We start from the raw sequence: 13,102 nt of genomic DNA on the forward strand, positions 1-13,102 counted from the left end.
GAGTGTATACCCATTGGAGTTGCAGGTTTGGAAATCTGCCGATGACAGCTACTTTTTGCGAATTAAACGACGAAGCATATTAGATTTCCGAGAGAGAAGGTCTAAGAGAGTCTCGCCGTTTCTGATGCCAGCGGCCCAACTAAAGATTCTGAGTAAGGAGGAACGTAAACAGCCATAGGATGATTTGCTAATGTAGCGAAACTCGTGAGGCTTGTATCCAGATAAGGTGGTATTCTTTAGATAGAACACAAGGCAGGAAAGAAGAGGCACTTTTAAACATGTGTCGGTATTTCGTTCAGATCTTATTAGCGGTGCCATGATGTCCACCATTATATGCTCCATCATCGATATTCAGTTAATTCAATGTTCACTAGAAATGCAGACGTCCACCACCAACTATAAAATCACATCCTTTGGTGACAATTGGCGAATGTCTATAAAGCTTTAAGAAAAATTTGACACAATAATAGAAAATTTCAGGTATGTACAAAGTAGAGAAACAACCCCAACATGAGCATACTACAGAGTTACTTTCAACTGAAGACAGCTTTACACCACCAAAAGCCGCTAGCAAATAATTATTCTACTGTGAAACATCGTCAGCGTATTGCAGACTTTAGAATGCAGATTGGTATAAACCACGAGTTCATAATTTTAATGTGCCTCAAATGTACAAGTATATTTAGCACTGTGGAAGTAAGGGCAGAACGTCGGCCAGCATAGAATTAAAAGTCACTTCCAGTCACCTCTTCGATACATGGGTCAGTCCAACGGATCTTCAGCGCCCAATGGAAACGCTATGTGGTATTATTTTACACAAACAACTTCAACACTAAAATTTTCCTACTGGAAACTCCTTCGGTCACTCATAAATCGTATTTAGCATTATTATAAAACGGTTTCAAAATGGCTAGAAGAAAATAGTCGTTTGGTGTTACGTCGAGATTAATGGCTTGATCCTTAAGAACTTAACAAAAAAACGTTTTAGGTCCCGACCGTTTCCCGTTTCGTGTGACTTAGGGTCAAGAAATATGGAGCAAAAACCATGCATCGGTATTTATCATTCTTGGTATGACCAGCCTATCGAAGCCCATTCGAGGTCTTAAAAAGTGTCTGTTGACGTTTGTGGGTTCATGTGGAGTCGAGATATCGATCAACAAAATGCTATCGTTTCCCCAAGAGAAATTCCCTGAGTTATTTATGTATGCAATGTTACGCCTACTGCATCTGTAACCTTATGGTTTACAAATATAACTAAGAACATTACACAGTATAACAACATAACAATCCCGAACGATATTAAAAATATCGTGAAACCTTACAGACTCCTGCTTTTGACGGTCGTCATTTTTATTTATTGTGGATAGGGATGTGATATAATTTTTAATTTCACTGTATTAATAGAGTTCATAGGTTACCTAGAAAGAATAATGAATGGAGATAGTGCAGAGAAATTTAAGGTGGAGACGGACAAGGTATATTGGGAGACAGTAAGTTGGGGGAAAATAACATGTATACTGAAAAAGCAGAGAGTGTTCTAGGGAAGAAGCAACTGAACCCAAGGAAACCACAAACGGCTCAAGATCTCATAAAAAAACTAACCTGGTTGAGAAAAATAGGCTTTAACTGCGAGAGAAGAATAAAAGAAACCGAATACAACTATGTGTCGCACGGAAATGGATAACTGATCTTTCAAATCTAATAGGATGGAACACTATCAGCGGCATTAACAAAAAGTAAAACAAATAACATATCAAAGAGTTGAAATACCAGTGATCATTCAAATGATTTAACTCTGGCGCTACTGCGCCATGCTTCAAATATTCTACTCAATACCGTTAAGCGAAGACTAAAAGCAAAGGTTAAACGACATTTAGGAGAAGACGGTTTGTTTTGGGGGGAAGGAAATGGAAACAGAAGGTTATAATGACACTACAAATTACCTCAGAAAGAAAAAGTTTGAGGAACAGGAAAACGTATGCTTTTTTTCATTGACCTAGAGAAAAGTTTTGAGAGATTGGACTGGACGGTACTGGTTGGAAATCTGAAAAGATAAAAGATTGAGTCACAGTCTGTACGAAACCGTTAGTACAGAATATATTTCAGTGGTAGTAAGAAATAGGCTAGGATAATAAGAGATGTCCGACGAAGCTGCTCTCTTCATATTTATTTAATTTATCGATGAAAAGTTAAAAAACGATGAAAAGTGGCACCAAAGGGCTCAAAATTAACGATAAATAAGTACATCGTATTCGATTTGATGATGCGTGCTAGCCTTAGGAGGATATGAAATATATGTTAAAAATTTTTGTTGTTGTTGTCCTGGATAACCACAAATTGAAAATAAACGCAGACAAAACTAAAATAATAAATACTTACGAGACTAAAATAATGGTGATAAATCAATCTAATGGACAAGCAAGGGCAAATATTAAGACAGTAAACAAAATGCTAATGCAGGTACATGAATTCCGCTACTTGGGAAGTATAATAACAGAGACAACAAAATTGTAATAGACGTTAAAAGAAGTAGTTCGGTAGCTAAACAAGCCTTCATAAATAAGAGTAATTTGTTAATAAACATCCGCTTTAATAGAATAACAAGAAAGAAATTTCTAGAAAGAATTTTCACTCTGCAGCGGAATATACACTGATTTGAAACTTCTTATCACATTAAAAATGTGTGCCGGACTGGGAACTGAAACTGGGACCTTTACCTTTCACGGACAAATGCTCACCTGCTGAGATATCCAAACACGATTCACGACCCTCCGTATAGTTGGTAGGACGGGTCGTGAGTCATCCGCGAGTAGCTGAGTCGGTAGAGCCTTGCACGCGAAAGGTAAAGGAACTAGGTTCTACTGACGGTCCGCCACAGAATTTTAATCTTCAGAGAAAATTCAGGAAAGAAGTTCATCAAGACTTTTGTCGTCTGGTTTTTTATTGCACTGCTTAAATGCTGAAGATATGCCGTTTTGTGTGTAAGGAAAGTAATATTAGTATTCGTACTATGTTGCGAGCGACTTCAGATTTTACTCTGTTACATTATGTGAATTCTACTCATTGTGCAGTGTTGGAAACGTGTAACATATGATTCAAACATCGTCTGGGTTGTGATGCTCCATGTAAGTTCATTACAAGTGCTACATCGCATTTGACAGCATGAACATGGCTATAAGAAATCAAGAATAATCATATTAGTTACTATTGGTTGAGACATTTATTTCAAGGAAGTGGTGGTGGTGAGATGATTCCAGAGAACATGACTGAGAAGTAGCAAAAAACCTATTTGTCGTTCAGGATTCATTTACTCCATCACGCTTGTGAAATTCCTCTGGCTATGTGGCAGTACTGTTGGTGTCACAAGAGAGAAACAGTTTAGTTAGTTAATAAGTGTTCGGTGTTTTAGGACGCTAAACGATGAGGTCATCAGTGTCCTTGCATGAAATAAATAGAGACAAGAGCTGTGAAAATCTATTAAAAACAAAAAAATGTAAAACTAAGCTGTATCAACAAACAGGAATTTAAAATAAAACACAGACATCGAGTAATTAAGAAAAGACCATCCACATAATGCAGATAAAACTACAGAATAAGTACATCACATAAAGTATAAAGTAGCACAGCTGGTACATACAAGGTGTGATTCAGAAGTTTCAAGACAGTCATTTCTGAGTAGGGGAGCAGACACAGACTGGTTCCGCTGGGTGGGGGAAGTAGTGGGGGGAGGAGGGGGTCTCAGGGAACAAACTGACGCTGCGGCAGTTTCCTCCAGAACCCTGGAAAGTGCGCATTGCTTGCAGCGTGAGTGTGTGTCATTGACCTCAGTCGAAAAGTGGGAGACGCGAAAGTGGAGCAGCGTTATGCGATTAAGTTTAGCGTGAAACTGAACAAAACCGCCACAGAGACTCTCAGGCCTTTAAGGAAAAAGCCATGTTCTGTGCAATGGTTTTCATGTGGCGCAAACGTTTCAAAGATGGCTGTGGGAATGTTGAAGACGGCGAACGCTCCGGGAGGCCATCATCAAGCCGAACGGATCAAAATGTGGAGAGCGTGCAGGAACTTCTAAACAATGACCATCGAGTTGAGGGATCTTTTTTTTCACTTGCCACCCTGATTTTACGACCCACCACCTAATTGCTTAAGGTGAGTCTTTATTGACCACTTAGCCGCTGCGATTGGTATATGGGCGCTGATACAGCTGAACCTCTGCACCAGTTCCCACATCTGATCGCACCGCTACCCATGTCCCGCCACGTGGAGGTGGGTCATAGTTTATCGTGTTTTGCTTTTGTCTCTTTTATTTTATTTTCTTTTACTTGGTTATCTTTGTTTGCTATTAGTCTTTCTTTTCTTTTCTTTATGGCAGCTTTCCCAAACAGTTTAACAAAAATTTACTTGAAATTTAAATTTTGAAAAAGAAATACAAAAATATAGTTTAGAATGAAGACGAGGAAAGAAGATAGGAAAAGAAGAAGTTTATAGTCCCTCCACCCTGGGGAACTGAGGATGAAAGCCTTGGAATTACTCGTCAAGGCATGATCCTCAGTCTCCAATCCCTCGCTTCCTATAACTAAGGAGATCTATGCTAATTACTAAAGCTGGTACTAAGATAATTACTCTGTTAACATATTTTAAGTGCCATGTTTGCCTGTGGCAATTGAGATGGTGCGCCGACACTGTTTACATCTACTCATGTTGAGCTTTGGTTATGTGTAATCTATTGTGATAGCTGTACATTATGTTTAGACTAATGCATTTCTGTCAGTCTTCTTTCTGTCTCGGTTTTCATCTTCCACATAATGGCGTTTATATAGGTGCTGCATCTAGGTTTGTCGTCTGTACGGTCTCTCGAGCCTGTACGCTTTATGGCATTCATCTAAGATTTTTTCTGTCAGTAAGTTTAGTTTGTCCCGAAAGTCAGGTGTTCTGATTGCATGGTATATGTATCTTTCAGTTTGTAAGTTTTGTATTCCTGGTGTGTTCCTGTGTTGTCTGTATTTGCCGCAGAATAGGATTGTGTGTTTGGGGCTTCCCACACCTCCGCATGTACATGTAGATGTGTCTCTTAGACTCACGCGGTTCAAGTCCGTGGGATAAGGTCCGTGCCCAGTCAAGAAATGCACCATGCCGCGGCTAGGACCGTCATGTTTTATTCTTAACCTTTCCGCGATATCCGGAAAAAGTGTATGTACTCTCCGTCCCTTATCACTTGTGCCCTATTCATCTGGCCATGTATCGATTTTTCATTGTTTGAGGTCCTGCTTGTCGCTCAGCGGAGAACCAGTTATTATATTAACCTGGTCTACTCTGCCCATCTTTAACCAGTACCGTGTGGCACGATGCCTAATAGTTATATCTATCGGGAAGATTCCAAGCACTACACACAGCGCTTCGATCGATGTCGTGCCAAATGCTCCAGATAGTCGCATTAGGAGGCTTCTCTGTCCTCGCCTAACTGCTGTGACGAGGTTGAGCCTGTGCGCCCATGTACTGGCCGCAAAACATAGTTGAGGGATCGAATTCGCCGCGTCCGCCTCGAGATCAAGGGCGATTGGATTCTCCACCACGACAACGCGCCCGCTCACATGTCACGCGCCGCCGCCGAAGTTCTGGTGAAGTTCAACATGACAACACTGCTGCAGCCACCCTAGAGCCCCGACTTGGCTCCAAGTGACTTTTTCGTCTCCCCCGAATCAAGACAGGCCTAAAAGGGAAGTGATTCGAGTCCATCATCGCGCCATCCAGCAGGCTTCGACGAGAGCCTTTGACAGCATGACGTCCGAGGCGTTCCAGAAGGTTGTAAGTAGGCTGTTTAGGTTTTTATGTTGGTAACGCCACGTAGCGCTTTGTATGAAAATCACTGACTGTGCTGTGTGCAGTCTGTGGCTGGTTTGCTGGAATACTCGCTATTGTAGTGTTGGGCAGCTGGCTGTGAACAGCGCGTAGCGTTGCGCAGTTGGAGGGGAGCCGCCAGCAGTGGTGGATGTGGGGAGACAGATGGCAGAATTTGAAGAGCGGACGATCTGGACTTGTGTTCATCAGAAAGAGTAAATTTGTAATACTGGATATTATTGACTTTTGAACATTATTAAGGTAAATACATTGTTTGTTCTCATATCAAAATATTTCGTTTGCTGACTATGCCTATCAGTAGTTAGTGCCTTCAGTGTTTAGAATCTTTTATTTAGCTGGCAGTATTGGCGCTCGCTGTACTGCAGTAGTTTGAGTAACGAAGATTTTTGTGAAGTAAGTGATTCATGAAAGGTATATGTTATTGTTAGTGGGCCATTCTTTTGTAGGTATTTTTGAAAGTCAGATTGTGTTGTGCTAAAAATATTGTGTGTCAGTTTAGTGTAGTGTTGATCAGAATAAGTAAAGAGAGTAATGTCTGAGTACGTTCAGTTTTGTTCAGCTGTTTGAAAATCAAATAACGTAAGAGTAATTTATAATTTTTTTAAGGGGATGTTTCAAGGTCTACGAACAGTGGAAAACGCGCTGGCATCGCTGTGTTGATGCTGAAGGAACATATTTTGAAGAATTTTAGTCCACTGTACTTAAATGTCCAATAAATTTCTAGTTCTGTGTTAAGTCTTGAAACTTTTGAATCGCATCCTGTGTAAAAGGTGCCAGGTTACTTTAGGTGAGGGAGTGCTTAAATGTGAAGGCTAACCAAGCCACTTTGCTACACATTTAAATTGGAACATCGAGTATTTTGGGAATTCGCCGTGGCAATAAACAAAAGCTTAAAATATCAGGGAAAGTACCACCACAGCTGTATTTTGAGAATGTCTTTATTCGATAAGCGACGAGTTTCGGCGGTACGGTACCGCCATCCTCAGGCCTCACCACTGCCAGAAGAGTAATTGATTTCCTTGGCGCATTTGCTGTTGGATCGTTGTTACTAGCACACGTGGCTATTCCATCAGAAGTCTATACTCGGCACCGTGTTGTCTACACACCCGCATTTTCGTCGTTTAAAGTAGGCAGGTCCTGTGGGGGAAACAGTTCTGCTCTCAGGTCGTCATACAAATCACTCTCAATTAAAATACACTACTGGTCATTAAAATTGCCACACCACGAAGATGACGTGCTATAGACGTGAAAGTTAACCGACAGGAAGAAGATGCTCTGGTATGCAAATGATTAGCTTTTTAGAGCATTCACACAACGTTGGCGCCGGTGGCGACACCTACAATGTGCTCACATGAGGAAAGCTTCCAACCGATTTCTCATACACAAGCAGCAGTTGACCGGCGTTGCCTGGTGAAACGTTGTTGTGATGCCTCATGTAAGGAGGAGAAATGCGTACCATCTCGTTTCCGACTTTGATAATGGTTGGATTGCAGCCTATCGCGATTGCGGTTTATCGTATCGCGACAGTGCTGCTCGCGTTGATCGAGATCCAATGACTGTTAGCAGAATATGGAATCGGTGGGTTCAGGAGGGGAATGCGGAACGCCGTGCTGGATCCCAACGGCCTCGTATCACTAGCAGTCGAGATGACAGGCATCTTATCCGCTTGACTGTAACGGATCGTGCAGCCACGTCTCGATCCCTGAGTCGACAGATGGGGACGTTTGCAAGACAACAACCATCTACACGAAAAGTTCGACGACGTTTGCAGCATTGTGGACTATCAGCTCGGAGACCATGGCTGCAGTTACCCTTGAAGCTGCAGCATAGACAGGAGCGCCTGCGATGGTGTACTCACCGACGAACCTGGGTGCACGAATGGCAAAACGTCATTTTTTCGGATGAATCCAGGTTCTGCTTACAGCATCATTATGGTCGCATCCGTGTTTGGCGACCATCGCGGTGAACTCACATTGGAAGCGCGTATTCATCATCGCCATACTGGCGTATCACCCGACTTGATGTTATGGGGTGCCATTGGTTACACGTCTCGGTCACCTCTTGTTCGCATTAACGGCACTTTGAACGGTGGACGTTACATTTTAGATGTGTTACGACCCGTGGCTCTACCCTTCATTCGATCCCTGCGAAACCCTACATTTCAGCAGGATAATGCACGACCACATATTGCAGGTTCTGTACGAGCCTTCCTGGATACAGAAAATGTTCGACTGCTGCCCTGGCCAGCACATTCTCCAGATCTCTCACCACTTGAAAACGTCTGGTCAATGGTGGCCGAGCAACTACTCTTGATGAACTGTGGTATCGTGTTGAAGCAGCATGGGCAGCTGTACCTGTAGACGCTATCCGACCTCTGTTTGACTCAATGCCCAGGCGTATCAAGGCAGTTATTACGGCCAAAGGTGGTTTGTCAGGGTACTGATGTCTCAGGATCTATGCACCCAAAATGCGTAAAATTGTAATCACATGTCAGTTATAGTATTTGTCCATGAATACCCGTTTGTCATCCGCATTTCTTCTTGGTGTAGCAATATTAATGGCCAGTAGTGCATGCTGCATCGACACTTGTGTTCAACGTCTTTGACGCACTGGTGGCTCCCTTGACCGGAAGAGAAAATCATTTGTTGATGGGCAGCATCCCGCACTGAGGCTTGGCAAGGGTCACTTCCTCAGCCATCGTGCTCGGAAGTAGGTAAGCCACGGCCACACTGGTGGTCTGTATTACCACAGCTGATTGCTGCTCACTTGCAGCCACTGAGCCCCAACCGACACATGGTCTTCAGGGCCACGTGTGTAGTGACTGTCTGCAAGAGGACTGAATATCGAGCAAGGAATAGTCTGGTGTACCTTACTGTGGAAGAGAGCAGGCAGGTGCTCTTACCTTTTTGTTGACTTCCGGAACCTCATAGGCGCTGTACTGGTTGATGTAGCACTGTGTGCGGTTACTGTATGCCTCCACTGTTCTGTTGGTCCACCACGGCACCAGTTCACCTCTCGGGTCGTACTGACGACCTGCGGGCAGCAGAGCAACAATGAACATGAGTGTGCTAGCAACATCTATGCAGTCAGCTGCGTGAGTGACTGAAATGGTGCCTAAGGTGATTTGTGATTGTCTGGTTAGTCCGTTGCTGCTATATTAGACATAAGATATGTTGATAAATCGTCGATAGTTCGATTTCTTCATCTACTCGTCAATATCGACTGTCGATAATAGTCGACCACAAAACGTCGAAGTTCTTAACATCAAGGTGAAATGGTGAATTTATAGAACTGGTTAAAAATCGACAGACAAATACATCTAATATCATCCTGTTCATTTATAAACACATCACTGCATATGCCATAATATTTTGTTCAAAGATTCTTTAGTACGAGGATGAGTCAAATGAAAACCTTAAATATTTTTAAAAATATTATTCATTGTGCAGAAGTGGTACAAAACTGTATCACATATAAACATAATCTCCCCCACGCTCAATGCAAGTCCTCCAGTGCTTACAAAGTGCATAAATTCCTTTAGAAAAAAATTCTTTTGGTAGTCCGCGCAACCACTCATGCACCGCGTGGCGTACCTCTTCATCAGAACGGAACTTCTTTCCTCCCATTGCGTCTTTGAGTGGTCCAAACATATGGAAATCACTTGGGGCAAGGTCTGGTGAGTCTGGTGGATGAGGAAGACACTCAAAATGCAAGTCTGTGATTGTTGCAATTGTTGTACGGGCAGTGTGGGGGCCTTGCATTGTCATGTTGCAAAAGGACACCTGCTGACAGCAATCCACGTCGCTTTGATCTGATTCCAGGCAACATATGATTTTTAGGAGATCTGTGTATGATGCACTGGTGACAGTGGTCCCTCTAGGCATGTAATGCTCCAAAATGACGCCTTTTTCGTCCCAAAAGAGAGTCAGCGTAACCTTCCCTGCTGATGGTTGTGTTTGAAACTTCTTTGGTTTTGGTGATGAGGAATGGCGCCATTCCTTGCTCGCTCTCTTCGTTTCCGGTTGGTGGAAGTGAACCCAGGTTTTGTCTCTAGTAACGATTCTTGCAAGGAAGCCATCACCTTCCCGTTCAAAGCGCCGAGGAAGTTCTACACATGCATCTACACGTAGTTCTCTCATTCCAGGAGTCAACTGCCGTGGCACCCAACTTGCAGACACTTTGTGAAACTGGACCACATCATGCACAATGTGGTGTGCTGACGCATGACTAATCTCTAAACATGCTGCAATGTCATTCAGTGCCACTCGGTGGTTTTCCGTCTCTATGGCTTCAACAACCGCAATGTTCTGTGGAGTCACAACTCGTTGTGCCTCACCTGGACGAGGAGCAACTTCCACTGAAGTCACACCATTTGCGAACTTCCTAAGCCATTCGTAGACTTGCTGCTGTGACAAACATGCATCATCGTACTGTACCTTCATTTGTCGACGAATTTCAATAGGTTTCACACCTTCACTACGCAAAAACCGAATAACAGAACGCTGTTCTTCCCTGGTGCAAGTCGCAGGTGGGGCGGCCATCTTTATACTGGTACTGTGACACTATGTGTGCATCTGCACTATGCTGCCACCTACAGGCCATTCTGCACACTATTTGTAGCACGGTTAACAACTTACAAGATATAGTATATGCAGTGAGCGTAATATGGTAGAGTCAGTCATGAAGATTCGGTTGGCTGTAAATGATTGTTTACGTGGGATAATATACCAGTCAATACTGTAATATTCTCTGAAATATCAATAAATGCAAAAATTTGACATAGGTGTAAGAATGTTTTTCGCTTTTGCTATGACTTAGACATACAGCCGTAGAGTAGACAGCTGTATTGTTGGTTGGCACTGATATGCAATCCTTGTTTCGTAGATAAGTGGCAGCTGACTTCCGTTAGTAAATGTGTGGGTGTTAAGCGCCACCGTTAATTACGATCTTTATACCATGACTTGTTTGTTGCTTGCCTATTTCTGACTGTACCTAGTAGTGTGATCCTTTTAAGATACGTAGTACTACGTGGACAACGAAGATACATACACGTTACATGTAATAACGTGAAATAATGCGATATAATGAATCGCGTTTAGCTTGTTTGTAGAACTCGATAATGACATCATGTCTTCTCGGATCATGTTTCTTCAAATTAAATCGCGTATTTGGTTATTTTATGTGTCATAATCTCTGTACTAAGTATCGAATATGAAGCAAATAATAGTTTGAATTCGACAAGCAGTTAGCCGCCTATGTTTTTTGACTTCGCAGTCGCGTTATGTAATTTGTTAAAAAATCTGATTTCATCGTGGAAAGTCAATGCACATCAAAGTAACGGGTATTTATGAACTTGTAAATCATGTTCACGTTTCCGCGAGAAAGAATGTGTAAAAGAATTGACAGTGTTTCAAACATACGTAATCGGCTTCTGATCATACAGATCACTGTTGTACTCCGTGTTTCTGTGCTACAGTGCTTCACATTACAGAACGCTAAAGTGCGGATGTGCTAAACGTCTGGATACTACGTGAAGTTTTCAAAGTGCTGGCGCGACACGCTTAGTACCGTCCCACACTAGACTCACCTGTATCATCAAAGCCGTGAGTGACTTCGTGAGCCAGGATGCTCCCTATGGCCCCGTAATTCAGTGCCCTGCAGCAGAGTGTTCAAGACAAGTGCACTGTGAGGAACAAAATGTGTACAAAGGCTTCTTATATCAAGCCTGTCTGCAGCTCTTACATCTTATTAGCATGTAAAGATTAGCTATTTAACCTACACTGACGATTACATAATATTTATTCCAGTCTTCTATGACGCATGAACATGATTGGAACAAATAAGCCCTCGGTCACAAATATTAAGTCAAAATTGACCAGGTTTCGACGCTACTATGAGCGTCGTCTTCAGAATTAGACTAACTGTTCTAAAACATATTAGGTATATAGTACATTAATAAAATTAATTTTTTTTAATGTGTGACTTGTAAGTACTGCATCTTTTCGAGTCAGTACAAACTTTAATTTTATTAATGTTGTGGTGTCACCGCCAGACACCACACTTGCTAGGTGGTAGCCTTTAAATCGGTCGCGGTCCGCTAGTATACGTCGGACCCGCGTGTCGCCACTATCAGTGATTGCAGACCGAGCGCCGCCACATGGCAGGTCTAGAGAGATTTCCTAGCACTCGCCCCAGTTGTACAGCCGACTTTGCTAGCGATGGTTCACTCACAAATTACGCTCTCATTAGCCGAGACGATAGTTAGCACAGCCTTCAGCTGCGTCATTTGGTACGACCTAGCAAGGCGCCATTATCATTTGCTATTTATCTTGTGATGCATGTACCGTCAGACAGATGTTCACCAATTATGGATTAAAGTTAAGTATTCCAGAAGCTACGTACTATTTCTGCTACTATAAAGACCTTGTCATTTTCCAGACCTCACGCCAGCCTGCGTGTGCTTTAACGCGTGCCTTTCGGCTTCACCTCATACTGGCTTGGCTGTCTTGCCAAGTCACAACAAATGTACTATACACCTAATATGTTTTACAACAGTTAGTCTAATTCTGAAGACGACGCTCATAGTAGCGTCGAAACCAGGTCAATTTTGAATTAATATTTGTGACCGAGGGCTTATTTGTTCCAATATAATTCTCACACGGTCACTGAACCTTAGCAGCTACGTTCAAAGGTTTGCATGAACATGAATTAAATTTCTTATAATATAAAACTAATTCTACTGTGTCCATCCACATTAATGTGACCGCCTGTCAATTGCCTGAATAACGACTGAGCGAGGTGGCACAGTGGTTAGCACACTGGTCTTGCATTCGGGAGGACGACGGTTCAAACGGGCATCCGGCCACCCTGATTTAGGTTTTACGTGATTTCCCTAAATCGCTTTACGTCGGGATGGTTCCTTTGAAAGGGCACGGCTGACTTCCTTGCCCATCCTTCCCGAAACCGATGACCTCACAGTCTGTTCTCCTCCCCCCAAATCAACTCAACCCTCAATAACGGCAGACCATGTCCACACCTACAGACGTACTGGGTGAGAGTCGATGAGGTTCTTGGAGGCACCGACATGGATGTGGAGCCATTCCGATTCTTTGTTTCTCGGTTGAGGACCCATGGCGCAAACACCCCAATCCAGGTGGTCTCGACTGGGTTTAAATACTGGGAATTTGATGGCCAGAAGAGCAAGGTAAAATGCTCTTCGAACCACCCAAGTACACTGTAAGCTATG

General features: G+C 42.8%; 1 protein-coding gene across 1 annotated transcript in view; it reads right to left on the minus strand.

Annotated features, from left to right (window-relative positions):
* Positions 1 to 13,102, minus strand: part of LOC124716682 (endothelin-converting enzyme homolog) — a 330,992-nt gene that overhangs the window by 39,238 nt on the left and 278,652 nt on the right. Inside the window, exons 6-7 of the mRNA XM_047243221.1 lie at positions 11,444 to 11,511; positions 8,759 to 8,889 (exon numbers count right to left, since the gene is read on the minus strand). Of these exons, the coding sequence (XP_047099177.1) occupies positions 8,759 to 8,889; positions 11,444 to 11,511 (199 nt within the window). The remainder of the gene's footprint in view (positions 1 to 8,758; positions 8,890 to 11,443; positions 11,512 to 13,102) is intronic.

This window comes from Schistocerca piceifrons, chromosome 9 (assembly GCF_021461385.2).
Source record: "Schistocerca piceifrons isolate TAMUIC-IGC-003096 chromosome 9, iqSchPice1.1, whole genome shotgun sequence".
In the NCBI taxonomy this organism is placed as follows: domain Eukaryota; kingdom Metazoa; phylum Arthropoda; class Insecta; order Orthoptera; family Acrididae; genus Schistocerca; species Schistocerca piceifrons.